The sequence below is a fragment of the Micrasema longulum genome, unplaced genomic scaffold (assembly GCF_059751315.1).
Source record: "Micrasema longulum isolate JH-2025_06_02 unplaced genomic scaffold, ASM5975131v1 h1tg000561l, whole genome shotgun sequence".
Taxonomy (NCBI): Eukaryota; Metazoa; Arthropoda; class Insecta; order Trichoptera; family Brachycentridae; genus Micrasema; species Micrasema longulum.
Window position 1 is genome coordinate 617082 of NW_028277757.1, and position 20193 is coordinate 637274.

Genomic DNA, 20193 nt, shown 5'->3' on the forward strand with positions numbered 1-20193 from the left:
TTTTCCCCGGCGGGGCTATATATACAACATTTTGCCGTGCGGCGGTGGGCTAGGCCAATAGCGGGCGGTGCTAGGTTGACCAATCACGCGGCGAGAGAGATAGCGAGCACATTTGCCGGCTCTATCGGTCTCTCTCGCGCCACGTATAAGGTCCCCACCCTCCCGCTACCGGCCGCAGTTCCCCGCCGACCGCGCGGCGATCAACACTTATACAGAACAACATAAAAACACATTATGGGCATACAAATATTTTCATGAATTCTAATCTATATGTGGGCTTCAGTATGGCGATCACCACCCCCGAAAGTGACAAATACTAGTCTTTATTGAGGAGGTGGTAGATCGCTTACACATACTGAAGCCTCCTATGCTACATTAAAACCCCAGGAAGGGCCGCCAAGTTGGTGCATGTACTTTTACGTCGGCAACACTCCCCCCTGCCGAGGAGGCATCTCTGCGCCGACGTCGTCCTTGATTTGCAACACGGCGAGCTTGACGGCGGGTCGTGTGTAGGTTCCGGTGGCTGTCTGGACCCGGGCGCTCCTGACTTGTCCATCCTTCCCTGGTGTGACTGCTATGACGCGTCCCCGCGGCCATTCATTCCGCGGGAGGGCGGCGTCCGTTATTATGACCAGGTCATCGACCATGATCGGTGTGGCGGCCTGTTGCCACTTCCGTCGCTGTGCCAACGTCGGGAGATATTCCCTCATCCATCTTTTCCAAAATGCGTCGGCTAGTTTCTGCGCCACCCGCCATTGTTTTCTGAGGCACAGTTCGGGCGGCGCGTCTCTGTAATCGGCCAGATGCGGCTGGGCCCCGCTCGACCCGATGAGAAAGTGCATCGGAGTCAGCGGAGCGTCGTCTCGGCTATCAAGCGAGACGTGGGTTAGGGGCCGAGTGTTTACTGTGTACTCGGCCTCCGCTATCGCTGTCATTAGCGTTTCCTCTCGGGGGGCTTGTTCCTTTAGAATCACCATAAGCGCCCCCTTTATCGACCGGACGAGCCGTTCCCAGGCTCCCCCCATGTGTGGCGCCGATGGCGGGTTGAACACCCATTTGATCCCTCTCCTTGTCGCCTCGTTCTGTAGTTCGGGATCGTGGGCTAGTTCCTTCATGGCGGCCGCCATCTCTTTGTCTGCGCCTCTGAAGTTCGTCCCGTTGTCCGAGTAGAGCGTTGTCGGATGTCCTCTGCGGGCCGCCATCCTTCTGAGGGCCTGCACCGTCGAGTCAGTACTCAACGACGGTGTAATTTCAATATGCACGGCCCTCGTAACCATGCACGTAAACAGGGCCCCGTATCGTTTCTCCCGGCGTCTTCCGATAGTTACGTATACGGGCCCGAACATGTCCACCCCACAGTGGGTAAAAGGCCTTACGTGATGATCGAGTCGGCCGGCAGGCAGCTGTCCCATGAGCGGAGGCTGCGGGCGGGCCTTCTGTATTCGACAGTAGCGGCACTCGTATATAATTTTCCTTATATTTGTCCGTAATCGTGTTATAAAGAACTGTTGTCTGAGTTCGCTGAGTGTCCGCTCTGTACTTGCGTGTTGCCGCGACTCGTGATAATGCCTTATCAATAGACGCGTATAGGCGTGCGCTCCGTCCAGTATGACGGGCGCCTTTAGTTGCTCGCTCACCGCGGGGGCTTCCATAATTCGCGTCCCCATTCTGAGGACGCTATCTTTATCGAGGTAGGGAGTGAGGCCCAGCAGGCGGCTGTTCCGCGGGAGGCACTCCCCCCGTCTAATTGCGGCTATCTCGGCGTGGTAACTGTCTGTCTGGCTTATGAGTATCCACGCCCTCTCTGATGCCTTGAGTTCCGGGGCGATGAGTGTCGCGCTTCCTGTATTCTTTTTCCTGCAGCGGTTTATGAAGCGCAACACCCACGCTGTAGTCCTGATCAGTCTCCGCCAGGAGGAAAATCTTCTTTCGTCCGGGAGGGCTGTCATCACGATGGCACTGTTCGCACACTTTATTTCACTGCTTGTATCCGGGGTCGCCGTTATTACCTTGAGCGGCGGCCATTGACTTTTATTTTTCTTTATGAAACTCGGCCCACTGAACCACATGCCGGCCGGGGAGATGTCTGGTATCTCGCCGTCCCGCGTCCCGAGATCAGCGGGGTTCTTCTTTCCTGGTACCCACCGCCACTCTTGAGCGTTCGTTAGCTCATCTATTTCCCCTAGGCGGTGGGCTACAAATGGCGTGAAGATGCGCGAATCACTCTGGACCCAGCACAGCACCGTAGTAGAATCTGTCCAGTAGTAGGTATCGCGTATATTACTTCCGCATTCTTTCTTGATTGTGGCCGCCAGTCGTGCGGCCATGAGCGCGGCTTGTAATTCCAGGCGTGGAATTGATAGCGCTCGTAGCGGGCTAACTCGGCACTTGCTAGCCATGAACGTCGCATTCCTTCCGGCGGCGTTCTCCTCCACGATGTAGGCTACGGCGCAGCTCGCTTGCTCCGAGGCATCGGAAAATACGTGCAGCTCTACTGGCTGGCCATTGGCGCTCGATACGCGCCGCGGTATAGCGCACTCGGTATTGCGTAATATGTCCACCCAAGTGCGCCATTTCTCTGCGTGTTCTTCATTCACTTGTTCGTCCCACTCTATGTGGGAGCGCCACACATCTTGTAGCAGTATTCGCGGGCGTATTGTCAAACACCCTACGAAACCGAGTGGATCGAAAATGCTCATAACTTCACTTAGCATCTGCCGTTTTGTAGGCCTCTCTGTTGGAACCTCCCGTGACACTTTAAATTTAAGTTGAAACTCGTCTGTCACCGGGTCCCATTTGATGCCGAGGACCCTCTCTGTCACGGAGGTTCCGCTAATTATTTCGCGTGCGCTTTTCCCTCTCAGACTTGAAGGAATCGCTTCCATTACGGAGGGATCATTACTCGCCCAATTCGCGAGGATGAATCCGCCCCGCCGTAGTAGTTCGCTGACATCGTGGCGCAGTTGTATCGCCTCTGTTGCACTGTCTACGGCATCCATATAGTCGTCCATGTAGAATTTATTTCGCACAGCATCCCTGGCGGCGGCCATCTCTTGCCCGTGATCTTCTGCGACTTGATTTCTCACGTACTGTGCGCTGCTCGGTGAACACGCCGCGCCGAACGTCATCGACGTCATAATCATTTCCCGAATTTCTTCTTCGGGACTATCGCGCCAGAGGAACAGCTGCGCCCTCTGGTCTTCTTTTCTTATTTTAATTTGGAGAAACATCTCCCTTATATCTGCTGCCAGCGCGATCTTTCCCTCGCGAAATCGCATTATATTTCCCATAAGCGATGAGAGAAGGTCCGGGCCGTTGGCCAACATGTCGTTCAATGACTTCCCGTTGCAGCGGCTGGCGGCGTCAAATACTATCCGTATTTTATCCGGTTTATTCACGTTCGTCACTGCGAAATGCGGCAAAAACCAAAGCCCACTCGCAGTGTCTTGTCTTTCAGCCAGCGTCAGTTCCCGGGCATACCCCTTGTCTAGATATTCTTTAATCTTTAACTTGTAAGCCGCGGCGAATTCACTGTTTTTACTGAACTTTTTCTCTATGCTTAAAAATCGATTCAGCGCTGTACGGCGATTATCCGGTAAACATATTCGATTGTCTTTCCACAGTAGCCCTGTCTCGTACTGTCCTTGCGGTAGGAAACGTGTCGTGGCTCTCATGGTTTCTGTGGCTCGCGCCTCCTGACGCGATATCTTGGCTGTCGAACTTATACCTAACGCGTCGACGGCGTAATTTTGTTTAACTAGATTTTCTAGTCTCTGTTCTGTACTAAGCGCCATTAGTATGCTGGCGTTAGTCTGGCGTGTCCGCCCACCGTGTATCACCTTTCCTAAGGCTGTCACTGAGGCGATGTATTCCCCGCATCTCCGTGCCTCTCTCGTCACTATGAGAGAGGCGTTATCTTGGCCGATGAGTAACTGCGGGCACACTTGTCGCATCCTGCCTTCCCCTTCAATCACGGGCTGTAGCGGCAGACTCAGCTTCTGTATTGTGTTTGCGCGGAGAGTGAATAAATCTTCCGTAACTCCGCGCACTTTAATTGTGACTTTTCTTGATGCACTATCTGTTACGCACATTCCGCCGGCACCGTGGATTTTTAATCCTCGAGTCTCTCCCGGCGCGCCGATGTCGTTTGCTATTTTTGCGTCAATCAATGTCACGGTTGATCCCTCATCTAGTAACGCGTACGCGTTCACTCGTCCTCGCGGACCACTTAACATGACGGGAATCACTTTTAGGAGGACCGGTTCCTCCCGAGCGTAGGTGCTCGTCACTATATTATTCGTCCGCGAACTGTGGCCGTAATCGTAGTTTCTTTCATTTGAACTCGCGGCGCGGGTTTCGTTCGCGGTCGGTCTGTTTCCCCCGGCGCCCGCCGCTGCAGGCGTGTTGCGGCGGGCATTATTATCTGGCGCTCGTATATCGGCGCTAGACCGAGCTTCACTGATATCGGCACTATTTCTGTCGTGTAATGTCTTGTGATGTGTTCGGCGACATCCATCGAGGCCGCACTTTTTTACATTTCTACACTTTATCGCCCGATGAGTGTTCGATAAACACGAAAAACACAAATTCTTTCGCTTCACTATGTCCCATCTTTCCGGAATACTACACTCTATGTATTCCTGGCACGTTTGTAGTAAATGTCCTCGTCCGCACAAAACACATGACGCTACACTTTTCCCGTTTCCCTCTGTTGAAATCACTGTATGCACTTGTTCTCGCTTCTGTGGCTTCTCGCGTTGTTTTCCGCTGTACACTTGCGGCTCTATTCCGCCGCCTATCATCGAAGATTCCGTTAAATCTTCCAAGAAGAGCGCGAAATCCTTCGCGGAGGGCCTCACCCGGTTTCCTCTTCTGCTGTACCACCAGAGAGACTTCATGCACAGCGGTAACTTGCTCACTAGTTCGCTTAGTAGTTGTGGCGTAGACATGTAATCGCCACCGAAGCCTTCTAAGGTCGCTATCGCGTTCCGAACTGCGCTAGACAGATCTACTAATGCTTGCGTAGATCCGTCGTTCTGTATGCAGCGGAGCCTTCTCACTTTTTCCAACAAGGAAGACGCTACAATGTCCGGCTGGCCGTAGTGTAGCTCCAACGTCTTCATTATCACCCTCACTTGGCTTGGATCCACTAGTAATGACGACACAGATTCTCTTGCCCGTCCTTTTAACGCACGCTGTAGACGCAGGAGGTTTTCTGGATCCGAAAGGCAGCACATCTCCGTCGACTGAGTGTACTGCGATTTGAAAGTAGCCCATTCCTGCGGCTCTCCGGCGAAGGCGGGTAGGTCCTTGGCAGTAGATTGGCGCGCTATCATGGCGCCGACTCTGCTAACGTCCTCTGGGGCTGAAGTCGGGCTTCTTCCTTGCGAAGCCTCTAGTAGAATCGCCATTTTTGACAGCACCGTCATGATGCCGTCCATATCCGTAGTACGCGGCGCGGGCTCGGGATTCGTCTCCAAGGGCACGCGTCGGTCTTGATCGTGTAGTGAAGCACGGAGCGTTCGAACCTGCGTCCTCAGCCGCTGGACTGTATCTTCGGATGTGTCCGACTCGGCTGAGTCCTGATCTGTAGCAGGGTCTTCTCTCGGTTCCGTGCCTCCTCGACCCGAGCGGAGTGAAGGGGTTCTCGAAGTCATCTCTAGGCGCTCTGCGATGAATATCCGGCTCGAAGGACCAACTTGTAACAGACGCGGCGGATCACTGCTTCGTCCGTAGCAATCGCGCCCGTCACAAGAACTGTATTTCTATAGGTGCTGGTGTCAAACGCAGAGTGGCCGGGCGTAGGCGGGCCTCGGCCGACGAACGATAAGCTCCGGGGGAGGTATCGTCGCCTAGAGATCCCTTGCGGGGTCGCTAGCGAGTAGCGCTGGCGGCCGCAATCCTGAGTCAGGCAACCGGGTTGTAAGGCCGGTATCTCTCCGTCGGTGGGAACGGCGGGGTGTGTTCCGGGGAAGTATCCAAGGGTCCAAATTATCCGGGGTCCAAAATCCAATCCAAAGAGTATCCGAGTTCCAAGTCCAGGGGGGTAGCGGTGTTCGAATCCAGGTGGCGATGAGGTCCGGTTTGAAGCGAGGTAGGGAGGTGAAGTGGAGAGTAGAAAGCCTTAGTAGTGTGGTGAGATGACTGACTTTATTTTTCCCCGGCGGGGCTATATATACAACATTTTGCCGTGCGGCGGTGGGCTAGGCCAATAGCGGGCGGTGCTAGGTTGACCAATCACGCGGCGAGAGAGATAGCGAGCACATTTGCCGGCTCTATCGGTCTCTCTCGCGCCACGTATAAGGTCCCCACCCTCCCGCTACCGGCCGCAGTTCCCCGCCGACCGCGCGGCGATCAACACTTATACAGAACAACATAAAAACACATTATGGGCATACAAATATTTTCATGAATTCTAATCTATATGTGGGCTTCAGTATGGCGATCACCACCCCCGAAAGTGACAAATACTAGTCTTTATTGAGGAGGTGGTAGATCGCTTACACATACTGAAGCCTCCTATGCTACATTAAAACCCCAGGAAGGGCCGCCAAGTTGGTGCATGTACTTTTACGTCGGCAACATTTTCTATTTAATAAAAAATAAAAAAATAAAAAATTCAAAAAAAAATTCAAATAAAACTAAATAAATAAAATTTCAATTTGCATATAAAACAATGAAAAAATAAATGTAAAAGTACGATCGATAAGCATACCGTCTTGGTAATGGTCAAAAGTCATGTTCAAATGGGCATTTTTTGCTGGAATTGGGACTTATTGGAGTTTATAATGGCTTTGAATGAGCACTTTTTATCACAGAAGCATATTTAAAATATAAATGAGAACTATTTTAAATTTTAATGAAGTAAGCAACGCGGACTAAATTTTCGGGTTCATTCGTAGGGTTGGATTCGGTCATTTGACGTCGAGATGACAAGTTGGTAGAAAATACCGAGGTAGATAGAGATAGTACAGAAGTTAAGTGTACCGTCTCGATACGTACAGATGAAGAAAGCGTTCATTATCGCGTATTTAGTACGTAAACGCGCTAAAAAAGCGTTCTCTACGTGTGTTACACCGTTTAGAATACCACACCAGACTTTAAAATTAGTTCTTAAAATTATTACCTACCTATCACGGTGCAGCTCATTCAATTTTCTGAATCATCTCATTAACGCTTACGGATCGGTCTTCTTTTATTAAATTGACCGTCTCTGGGTTCAATAAAGGCGGTATTTTAAATTCCGCAAACATGCATTATTTTATTTATTTATTTCAACAGCCATTACAACAAAAATAGAACGTTTACAAATATACACCTATTTAATGCGGATTACTTCCATGGCTTTTACGTGTAGATAGTTGAATTAAAAAGCAGTAAAAATTGCTAAATAATACTTTAGGATTATTCTTATGCTTAGTGGTGGGGGTCAGTGCTATGCAAGCTCCTGACGTCACTACGACCTGTGAAGATCTATTGTGACGGGTCCCCATAAATAGTTTACTACATTTAGCATTATAAATAAACTTCTAGATTATTTGAAATAAACAATGAATGCAAAATGAATAACGAGGAAAAACATACAACCTAGTTTTTACTTAGTAAAAGATTAAATTTATTAGTAGGTATGTTTATTATGAAAATAGATTCGAGTAAAATTTGTCTAAAATTTATGGTCGTCATTTTTATTTTTTATGTTCCAGCGCCTCTCAAAACCAACAATTTTATTTTTTAAATAAATATTCGGGGTCTTATGATTTACCCAAATATTTCAGTATTTATGCCATTTTCAACCGTTTATTTGCTTCAATGAAAACATTTAGAAACACGCATATACCAGTTCGAATACCGATGTATTAATCGCTAAACTTTGACAGCAATTCCAAATATTAGCCGAAATCACCCTTAAAAACAAATAAAAATGAAATTAATTCGTTGGTGAATGTCGTTTTACTAAAATATTTGAATGAATTTAAAATATCCTCTAATTTACCTACCGTTTGGCGGGAAAACTAAAAATAACTGGCCGCAAATACGCATTTTTATGCAACTTACAAGTTTACTAGCCGTAGGCGCCTAATTTTTTTTTTTTTTCAGATACTAAATTTAAAATGGATTCGGCCGATTCGTGACACAGAATAATTCAAAATGGCACAAAGCATTTCTCTGTCCGTAGAACCATCGTCGTTCGGTAACAATGTGGGACCATCTCTACTGCCGCCGTTCGGTCACCAGAGACGATTCACAAGTCAAACGCACAAGAGAAGAAAAAACATGTTCAACACGAACACTCTTCCCCACCGAATAAAGCAAGACAGTCGACAATCCACTCTTCGGAGGCAGGCAGATGTCATCAGATACATTCCGGGGAAGAGAGGAGACGACAGCGGAGGAGATCTACAGCACAACCTGTTCTTCCAAACCTTTTCTCCGGGAGTTCACTCCACTCCTATCTATAGAAATAAAATTGAAATGAGTAATTTACAAAAACATAATTCTTCATCTTCAATCAATCAAAAACAGATTCCTCGTATACCACCTCCTCCGTCAGTAAGCTCTAATATATATCTAAATGATTATGATTTATTTAAAACCTCGAGGAGAAATAGCGTCCCCACCATATCTAGAAAAGTGGACGTGGAAAGACAATCCGTAATGGAAACGGCGTCTCTAGGTGTAGAAAGTAAAGTAATCAAGAGAAGAGGAATCTGCGGAGTCAGCTGGATATTGCGACTGGCGCTGAAGGATACGACAGTCGGGAAAATATACCGAAAACAAATAGGATGGATAGTATTTATCTTAGTCATATTTATACTTATCGGGGGATTATTATTTCATTTTTCTAGCCAAATTTCTAGCCTACGTTTAGTAACATTGACAAATTTCACCCAGATCCCTACTAGAATAGTTTTAAATACTAGCTTATCTTACTTTTCAACGACGACTGCCGAGCCAATGTATTCGGAGGATGCGAACAGAACGATCCTTATTTACAACATTCCCGCGAGAAACGATCTTCCAAATGAACACTTGACGGCAATTTCCAGTGTTCCGGATGCAAATAACAAAACTGCGAGCAAGCAAGCTACTTTTAAGACTGAATATATTGCATGGAGAGAGAAAAATTTGCAGAATAATCCCGTAAGGGTTGAGAATATCACTAATGACTTGACGGAGTTTTGTAAAGGGTGTAGGAAGGCTTTAGATGTGTGTATCGCATTAGCTGAGAGTGGAATTCCTGTATGCAGACCCGCGGCTGATGTGGCAGATCCAACAGGTACCTAAATCTTTGTGGAAATTTTAAATCTTGAAATATGACACACATAAACATATTCTTATGTGTGCTCTAATAATAACGTTGTATATATTTATATAATTTAGTTTAACACATATGAAGGGTTACAGTACCTATATAAAAGATGGATGTCAATTTTTACGTGTTTTAAACTAATAATGGCATCTGACGGCAGTTCACATGATTTCCTTAATAAAATAAGACATAAAGGCTCCTCTACTTTCCGAGATAATTTAACATAAAAAAATGCATAAGGGATAAATGGTGGATGTCAGTTAAAAACAATAAATAAAGCGGGTAATATAATATTAATGAAAAACATTTAAGATGGTAAAAAAGCGCATAGGCGGGATTTTACATTAAGTTTATTTTAATGTCCAAGAGGTTTGAAAACTTAAAAACATTATATCTCAAAACTCCGTATTTTATAGCAAAGTTCCTGAACTAACTTTTGTTGAAAAACATTTACTTTGTCATATTTACGATTAAAAAAGCTTGTGCTTGCAGTATATATTTTAAGTGTATATTTTTACAGGATGCGGAGGGCTGTGTGCTTTAGAAATTGAAGCTTGCCATTTATTAAATCAGAAACATCTCATATACACGTGCCGCCCTCTTGAAACTCTTCAAATGTGTGAAGCAGAAGAGTGGAGATGTGATAATCAGTTTTGCATCCCTAAAAGTAAACGCTGCGATGGACACATCAACTGTTATGACAGATCTGATGAGACTGCCTGTAGTAAGTAAACAACAATATATTTATTTAAATTCAGTTCTATGATTAACATAATCTAATAATGGTATGCTAACATTATTCGTCACTATTTTACACTTATATTAACTTACGTATATTAACTACGTATTTTATCTTATAATTTATTCGTCCTTTTTTTTCAACTAAGCGCGACTATTCTGTAATTTAATTCAAAGTCGTAATGAGTCTATTTGCCTGTTATGATACTTAAAAAAATATAATATATGCATGTAGGTTACCTACATTATAATTTCTTAAAAACAATATTTTTTATTGTTATAACCATAGAATTAAGAATAGTCCAGAAACCGCATACGAGCATCAAACAGAAGGCGACTAAACTACTCATAAATGAGTAGTTTTACGTTTTGACCCATTAGTTTCTTTGTAGACGTCGCTCAGTACGCAACTCCTGATTTGAATTAAATTATGTCGTGTCGTGTCCTTTTAAAGTGTAGAAATACTGCTAGGATCTTAAAGAAACAGGATGGGATCACATTTAATTGTAATTAGCAAACGAATGTGTAAGTAGCAAGTAAATTACTTAAAAATTGAATTATTTTTTCATCTGTCAGATTGTCGAAGAAAAAAAAATGGACATTTCGTTAGTGTTGCCAGAGTAATATTTTTTTTACCCTACTTTGCTCATCTAAATGAGGTAACTAATGAAAATTGGACCTCGGATTAAACAACTCTGTGGTGGACATTCGACCGACATTATCTTTAAAACATCGAATATTATTTAACATGTTATAAAAATATCCGTTTTATGTCAATGAAATTTGTTTTATATTTTAAGTTCAAAGTTCATTAATTCAATTACTCTTATTAAATGACCCTTTACTTACCAACTCTGTTGTGTCAATCAATATTTCCGCGTGCACAATAAAATCTTAAACAAATTAACAGATTGCTTTTTTTACCTTACATTTGTGTTATGATTATATTTTTTCCCATTGCGCAACATTACGCGGCGACATCACGAATGCGCGCGGCGACATCACGAATGCGCGCGGCGAAAGTAGGGCACAGTGGGGGAATTTTTGGACACAGTACAATGTATTCAAATATGATTCTACGCTCCTCCTGGACTATTCTTAATTCTATGGTTATAACCCTTAAGGTGCCACAAGCGAGGTATCTCGCACATGATAAAATGGCGTAGGTAACATGAAAATTTGCATGTAAATATTTAGAATATGTTTTACCGCCATAATAATTTAATCCATTTTAATATATTTAACACACTGCCTAAAATGAATAGAAAGAGACTATTCTGATATCCTCTATCAAAGCGTACCCATAATGATCATTATTTATATTAGTTGTATTTTTCTTACCCAAAAGCAATCCAAAATCTGATGAGTTAATAAGGCCACGAGGACATATTCATTAAGACCCGTAGAGCCGATTAAATGAGGCCCGAAGGGCTGAATTTACTAGCATGGAACAGTCGCCAACAGCTGACGATTATTATTTTTAATTACAGATTCTCCACTAATCAATTTTAACCGCTTACTAACTGAACTTTTTGCTTAGCTATTAAATATATCTATAAATTTTGTGTAGTTTTGGTAGCATTATTTTAAGTGACAGATTCTTCTTTATTCCATTTAGTTTAGTAGATTGCTCTGAAAAAAAAAAAGATTTTTTTTAAACCCGAAGGGGCGATATTTCGTGCCCGAGATGACTGTTGCCTGTTAGTAAATGTTTATTTTTATTATTAGATCTAAAAATTCTAGTTACAGTAAAACTCCAAGTATCTGGATTAATGAGTGACAGATTTTATTTTTTTTGGAATAATACAGCGAATTGGAATCACATTAAAAACAAAGCAAATCTAGCAAAGTTAATTGCACAATGGAATTAAAATCTTTTCGTAAGGGGATAGCCTGGCTCCTAGGTAGGTACTCTCTTTAACTTGGTGCGGGAACATGTCATCCGTGGAACATTAATCGATACTGGCTCCCATTTATGTTTCAAGAGTAGTCAGACAGTTGGGTATGCAGATGACCTAAATATGGTCTGAAGATTCTTAGCTGTCAAAGAAATCTTCTTCCCTCTGGAAACCGCTGCACGCGAGGTGGGCTTGAGAATTAATGAAGATAAAACAAAGTTTACCCAAAGCCGGAACCTATCCAACAGAGCAAGAGGTAGCGTGCAGTTCACAGATAATTACTCTTTTGAGGCAGTCGACCAGTTCACCTACTTAGGCTCTCTTCTCGCAGAATGTAATGAGGAAACAACAGAAATACAGAAACAAATATCGGTGGGCAACAGAACATATTTCTCCTTGCTGCTAGTGTTTAAGTCAAGAAGCGTCCACGGGAAAACGAAGATTACCCTGTAGAAGACCATCATTAGGACTGTATTGGCGTATGGATGTGAGGTATTGACACTAACAGTAAGGTCCGCTGAGATGCTGGATATATTTGCAAGGAGAGTTCTTCTCCAATCTGCGAAAAGTGGCGCATTAGGCAAACTGCCGAATTGTACAGCTTATCTAAAGCCCCTAGTATCTCAACACACATAAAACTGCTCAGGTTGAAATGGGCTGGACACGTGCAAATAATGCCTGATGCGCGAGTTACTAAGAGAATCGTAACTGGACATCCAGGGGGTAAAAGAAGTATTGAAAGATTCCAGACTGAAGGGGGAGGATGACGTAAAAAAATATGCAGCACAGCTTCTACAAGTTGCAAATTGGAAAATGGTTGTTGAGGATAGGCGGAGTTGGAGGCAAAAGTTGAAGGAGGCCAAGACTCGATTTGGGCTGTAGCGCCATCGAAGAAGAAGAAAAAGATAACGATCTGGATATTTGGAAATCGGGAAGACTGTATTTTAGATAAACTATTGTATATCTAGTCTTAAAAATTCTAATATAAAATGTAATGTCATTTTTACGATGTTTTATTTTCCAATGACCTTCATTTTATATTTTTATTTATCATTTCAGCATGCGACTTAGCCAAAAGTTTCCACTGTGGAAATAATACATCATGTTTAGACAATTCTAAAAGATGTGACGGAATAGTAGATTGCTGGGATGGGACAGATGAATTCAATTGTACGATAGGTAAGACTAATTCTTTTTTTTTCTGATAGCATACAAATCAAATTGAACAACTTTGGCAAAAGTAATGAAGAAAGGACGGGATGTGCGAAAAATGCGACATCGACTTTCTTTTATCTTGAAAAGGTTTTATATTCCAGGGCCGCGATTATGAACACTATCTTCATCAGTACATATAGAGACGGTATAAAATAACATCGATATTTATGTACAAAAATGTGTACATTTGTATGAAAATTCTAAGTATCTTCGTCGGAAACTGGTAATAGAAAAAAAAATTGTAAACATACTTTATTTTTCATACAGAAAACTTAATTTTACTTTTTAGATAAAATTGAAGATAAATTTTAACCTCCTGTTAGAATACGTACCCAGGTTTAGAAAAAATTCATATAAATAACTAACCCAAGTATCATTGTACATATCGAACTGTGACATTAATGTAAAAAAAAAAAAATTAACCGCACTCATGTAAAGTTAATTTTTAAAAATTCACACGATTCATTGTTCTACGGCCATGACGATATTATTTATTTATTTAAAAAACGCCCAGAAGGCTCTTACAATATTTGGTCAAGAAGTACATAAAGTATTATAGTAATTGAAACAAAATATAATCAGAATTATTTCACTAATATGTTAATTATAAAAAAAAGAAAAGAAAAATGAAATAAATAGAAATAAAAAATAGGAGAATTGAAGGGATGGCCATTCAATGGAAAGTATAGTTAATTTAATAGCAGCAGGAGTGGTGCGGAGCAAGTCCAACAGCTCAGCATAATTATTGGTAGCTGTTCTGTGGATGCTCACTAGGGGAGGGGAGAATGGTGGGTGAAGTTTGTCCTATTGTACTCACACTGGAACATATGTTGGAGTCCGGTGGTCCTTGTGGGTACACGAAAATTTATCAAGGAGAGTGATTTTGGGCAATCTATTATGGAGCATATCACTTATTTATTTATTTATTAACGGACATTGTCCATGTATACAATTTATAGGGTTTAAAATTACAATAAAAGAATAGTTTAAAACATTTCAAAAAAAGAAAAGAAGCATTGACAAACATAAGGGACATCAAGACAAGATCTGGACTATTTATTTAGTGCTCGTTTAAATTGTTGTAAACTTAAACCAAAAAAGTCCAGATCTTGTCTTGAATTAAGGCCATACTTTGTGCATTAGAGTGAGGAATTTATGCATACATTAAAATCGTAAGACTTTTTAAATGGCATTTTAAAGTGACTTATGCAGTAGGTAAAATACAAGCATTAAAACATGAAAAATATAATTCAATGTTTTCAAAGTACCTACCTACTATTTAATGTCTGACAAAAATCAATACCTAGGTTATAAAATAATTTGGGTTGTGGCCTATGGTAATGTTGCAGACTCACTCACTCTACCGCAACCTGATTCCCATTTTTTTGCTCATAAAGATGACCAGTTGAAAACGACTTAGGATAGGATAGGAAAAAAAAAAATATTTTATATAAAAAACAATAATAAAAGTTCATCATCATCATTACACCCTTCACGCACCCGGTGGTGCATAAGGCCCTTCATTGCAAAATTAAATGCAGCGTGTCTTGATCATCTGTTACCAGAAAGTAAGGTGATTAATCTTACGCTTTTGGTGCCAGTCCAGGGACAATAAAGTACTTCTATGAAAAACAACCTTTAAAAACAAATATTTTAACGATGTTTTGAGTTTGTCCAAATGTTTGTAGACAGGCTGGATTTCCTCCTTAGGGAGTTATTTTTAGATCCAAATTTGTTGCAACAGAAAGGAAAAACATTTTTGAGAAGGGAATATGAAAGTCTAGGAATTTACAGGGCATATTAGCGTCATTGGCCGGTTTAAGTTCTCAAAAATATTTTTCCTCTCTGTTGCAACAAATTTAGGTACAAATATTTCATGTCAACCTTTCCGGGAATAGAACCCAGGTCCTCAAGCATGGTAGGCGAACGCGCCAAACAATACACTACGAGACAGACCTTTCTCCACTTGTCCAGGGTTCAGGTTCTAATTCACATAGGAATAAACATGTACACTTCATCCGCCCGACACAAATAACAAAAATTACTTAATTTTTAAATGGAACACTGTAAATGCCTACACTTCCATATTTCCTGCGCTAAGATTTCAATAGTCTCTGTTGAGATATAAGAAATACATTCGGTGTTCCTTGTCACTACATATTTGTTAATGTTGTACTTATCTTTTTCAACAGAATGCCCCGAAGATAAGTTCACTTGTAATAATGGAGAATGCATCGAGCAGAGTTTATTCTGCGATGGCTTAGCGGACTGTGCGGACAAGACTGATGAGCCAAGGGGCTGCGGGGGAGCTTGCAGAAAACACGAGTTCAGGTGCACAAACGGAAGGTGCATCCTCAAGTATCGCGTCTGCAATGGGGTAGACAACTGCAGCGACATGTCGGACGAACTCAACTGCCCCAGCGTAAGAACATCAAGATAATGTCTTCCAATACTCCAGGCAAAGTTACGGAGAGCTAGCTGCCTTGCAAAGATGTTTAAATCAACGGAATATAATGTGAATATGTATATATGGTATTGATACAAAAATATTTAGATGTTATGAAAGTTCCTCCCTCCAACCAGAATCCATTTCAAAACACCATCACCGCCAGGTTGAGAAATATAAAGTATTGGGTGTTAATATACGGTCCGTTTTTTTTCAAAATTTAAAAATGAGCACCAAGAGTAAGAGCACAAAATGGTAAAGGTGTAACCTTTACCGAAAAGAAATTTGTTTGCTCTACAAGATATTGTGTTTGCTTTTATGTTACATATATTATTTTATTTGATTACAAGCCTTTAGAACGGGATGTTAAGTAGACAGAACTGAGCATTTTCGACACCTCAATTTGTTCACGCTCAATCGAGGGAATAAAGCTGCTCGCGATATTTGCGTAGTGTCCGTACACTTCTTTACCGTAAAGATGCTATGAACTATTGAGTTATTTGTTGTAAAATGATGAAGGATAATACATTATTGACTAATTTGTTGTAGTTTTTTTTTTGTTGTATTCTCTTGTTTCAATTTAGAAAAAAACCGACGACTTAGTTAGCACCCAATATACCGTCGCTTCAGTTCGTTTTTATCCAACAGACCAAAACACAAATCTGCAGGAATAGAGCTATAAAGTTTTTTTTAAACAAAATAGGCATAAATAATGACCACAACTTAAGACCAAATTTGTAAAAAAAAAAACATTATTTGAATTTTGTAAATAAAGGCTTTCTCAGAACTCTTGTACACTTAATTCGATTTTGTTAAAAATGGTCTGTTGGACGAAAACGAACTAAAGCGACGATATGGCATTGATACAAAAACATTTCAATGTCATTAAAGTTCCTCCTTCCAACCAGAATCCAATTCAGAACACCACCGGGTTGAGCCTGAACCAAAAACAAATTAAATTATTGCGTACCTTTCCCCAAGCTTCAGATTTGAAATAGGTTTGTGAAATGCAAATTACTAATAATAACTGCCGTCAAAAATTGGTCTTACATAACACTCGTATTTTTATTGTTTGTTTCTCTCGCTGTTAAGCTAACTTAAATAACGGTGCTAGAAAGTGGAAAAACTTTCGTACCGATTTAATATAAGGACCTTTAGTGATTAAGACTGATACTATTCATCTAGTTTATCACTGTTTATTTATCAAATTCATTTTGCAATTTGAAAAGTTTAAGTCCATTTTTAAAATCAGTCTGCAAAATTATTTCACAGTGCAGACTAGCAGTGAGAATTAGCTCACACTGCAGCTCCTGTTGGCAAATTTCAGTGGAAAACTACAAAATCTGCTGTTGGTTCTTAGAGTTGCTTAGTGTAAGAGTTGAGCTTTTTATTGACTACAGCCTATGTATGTACCACATTCCATTGATTTAAAAATTCCTTGATGCCTTATTAGATAGAACTCTTTATAAATAAAAGTACTTAAACATTCTAACGAAGCACTGAAAGTTTTTGGTAAAAGTCAGTTGGAATATTTATTGTAGAAATAAACAAGAATAACATTTCCTTTATTTTTTACGTTTCGAGAACTGGAAATCAAAAACAATGTATTCAAATTACTAAATTTGAATACATTTAAACTATTCAATAAATATACGAGCCGTGAAAAAAATATATTTTGGCAAAAATCAATCGGGTAAATTTGTGTATTCACGTCATATGAAATGTTATAAACGAAGAAGTGTTTTTTTAAAAATGAAAAGGAAAAGCCAAAGAAATTATAGGTGCTAAGACAGAGAATGCCTATCATATAAATTATCTCGGTCAATTAAGTTTGATAGAAGTTCAGTTATTTTTTTATTTTTTTTAATTATTTAAAATATCAACTGTACATAATGTTTTAATCTAATTTATGGTTAACTTGTAAGTATTTAACCCTTTCGTGGTTGGTGGGAATATGGCTTACGGTGTTTACGCCTTGTTTTAAAACAGTCAAACTGTTTTATCGGCAGGACTGTTAGCTGACATTTGAAGCTTTTCCGCAATATGTGTTTTTTATTTTAAATTCTTTAGTTTCCAAGTCAAAATAAGGATTTTAATAATTGATTTGAGTTCTTGTTAACTTTTTTGATTTATTGTAACTGGATAAAAAGAACCAAAAATGTGTGTAGTGGGTGTAATGTCCCTCTATAACTAACGCCCTGTTTTCATATTTTTCTTAATACATAAATGTAGAAATTATCTGTTTTTTAATATTTGTAATAATATTTTTAATTTTATCTTAGAGTCAGTCTGCAAATAACGTAATTGTTTCAAGACATTTTTTCCTTCACATTATTTTACTCATTAAATATCCTTTGGAAGTATATTTTCCACTTTTTTTTTGCAAATTAAAGTGACATTAATAAAAAATATAAATGTCAGCATTTAAAAAAATAAATACATACTAATCACGATTTTTTTAAATAAATCTTTAAAAAACATTTTACCACTGTTACGTAAATATTTGCAACTATATTATATTATCCTGAACCTCCCTATTTTTTTGAAGTCACATACTATCTGATCATTTAACGCTAAGTAAAAATGATCATGTATTACCTATGAATCCACGACACTGAACAAAGCGGGCATAAACACACCACGGCACACTACAATTAGGTCTATGGAGTTTGAAGTTGTCAATTTGTCTGACAAATTCGGACGTTCACACGATGTTACTCGCGTGAGGATATCTGGAGATCTGAGCCATGTCCTGAGGGAGTATATGAAGCCAGGCTATAAAAAATATTTACTACCATGTGAAAAGAACAGTGGTAATTTTAACAAGTTGAAGGGAGCTGTGAGAAAAATACATTAGAAATCATAGACATCGTAATATGAGATACTTGTTTGCCACGAAATCCAAATGCTCTTTATTTTTATGCGTAACGGAAAGTTATCAAAGAAAACACTTGTACTGGTCTTGACGGATTTCGGCCATATGATGGTTTAGATAGTATATTACTTTATACAAATAGGGAGGTTCTGGATAATATAATATATAGTTACTCAACACCATGGTGTTCCATGGAAGGGTTAACCAAGCAAATTAAATAATCGAAAATATGTAAGTGGCTTAAACACAGCTTCTAACTCATAATAATATTTATTTGAATGTACATAAATAATATGATTACAGAGGAAACTATATGTGACAGTATGTTTATTTATTTGATGGAGTAAAATTAACATATATGTAAATATGATTAAGAGTATTATTATTATAGTTTTAATTTCTCCATTTGTTTCTTGTGTATGATAATCCTAACAAAACTGTTTTCTTTTTACACCAGCGATACGTGTTTAATGTTTTACATATTACAGGATTGGGCCAAATTTCTTGCTCAAAACATCATTATATTTTTTATGGTGGACAAGAGGGTTACTTTTATTACATCCTTAAAAACAAGTTTACGGTTCTTAAATAAGACCAAATGATATCTCATTATTATTTGAAAAATTGTGCATTGTTAATTTAAACTATGCAGTTTATGTTTATAACAAACAAGATTAAATTGTTTGTATCTTTACAGAAGAAAATAAATAGGGTGTGTTTGCGAGTGTCTGTGAATATTGTTGTTCACTATTTTTGTAGAAGATACTTAGTACAAATTGTTAACAAGACAATAAATATTTCAGAAAAAATACACTGTGTTTAAATACTCGGTAAATGGATGCATTACATTTTTAACGCTAACCTTTTGAGAATTACATGCCAGATTAACATCTATTTATTATTTCTCGATATTAACTGCTCTGTTGCCGGAGTGCAGATCTCAGCTATCAATTTCGGTGCCCGTTGAGTGCCAGAGCGTAGATCTACGCGCTTCAAAATATTCAAGCAGGAATCTCATTATTTTCCTTGCTATTGTGGACTTTAGGGCCTAAAACGGATTTTACAAACTACTTTTTGAATAAACTAATTAATATCAGTCATCGAACAATGTCATTGGTGTCAAAACAGTGCTGGAAACCACATTCAAAGGACCGAGGTTTTAATGTTTAGTGATTTTCGATTTTTGTGAAATAAAAGTGTTTTTTTCAGAAAGATAATGATAAATGTAATATCTTTTCATTATTGGTTGAATTTAGGATAGATTCAAGTAGTAAAATCACCACCATTGTCAGTATTTTGATAGTTTTATTAAAATACAGCGACAGTTCGCGAAGTGAATTCAATGTAGGCTTTTTTGTAAAAAGTATGATACATTGTTTATGCCAGTTTATAGAAATTTTATAAAGATTTTAGAAAAATATAAAACATGATAATATTTGTTTGTTTGTGATTAGATTGGTTTGAAAATGAACGCCATAGACTGAAGAAGGTGCCCATTTTATCCAGTATTTGTATAAATACCGTACTGTTCACAATATACATTCTACAACTATTTTATATAATTATTTTAGAAGAGTCTGTTTTATTAATTTCTTCTAAGGCAAAGTACAAAGTGCAATGTTTTAGTTATCACTCTTAGAATGTCATGGTATAATCTTATGTAGGTGTTATTGCAGAGTCTAAAGCACGTAAATATACATTTTATGCAGAG

The 20193-nt window shown here is 39.9% G+C and overlaps 1 protein-coding gene across 1 annotated transcript in view; it reads left to right on the forward strand.

Moving 5' to 3' along the window:
- The window catches only part of LOC148280604 (uncharacterized), a 58463-nt gene extending 41902 nt beyond the window's left edge, over nucleotides 1-16561 (forward strand). Inside the window, exons 2-5 of the mRNA XM_088228117.1 lie at nucleotides 8098-9277; nucleotides 9831-10034; nucleotides 13006-13125; nucleotides 15354-16561. Of these exons, the coding sequence (XP_088084243.1) occupies nucleotides 8149-9277; nucleotides 9831-10034; nucleotides 13006-13125; nucleotides 15354-15601 (1701 nt within the window). The 5' untranslated portion in view covers nucleotides 8098-8148 and the 3' untranslated portion in view covers nucleotides 15602-16561. The remainder of the gene's footprint in view (nucleotides 1-8097; nucleotides 9278-9830; nucleotides 10035-13005; nucleotides 13126-15353) is intronic.
- The last annotated feature ends 3632 nt before the right edge of the window (nucleotides 16562-20193 follow it).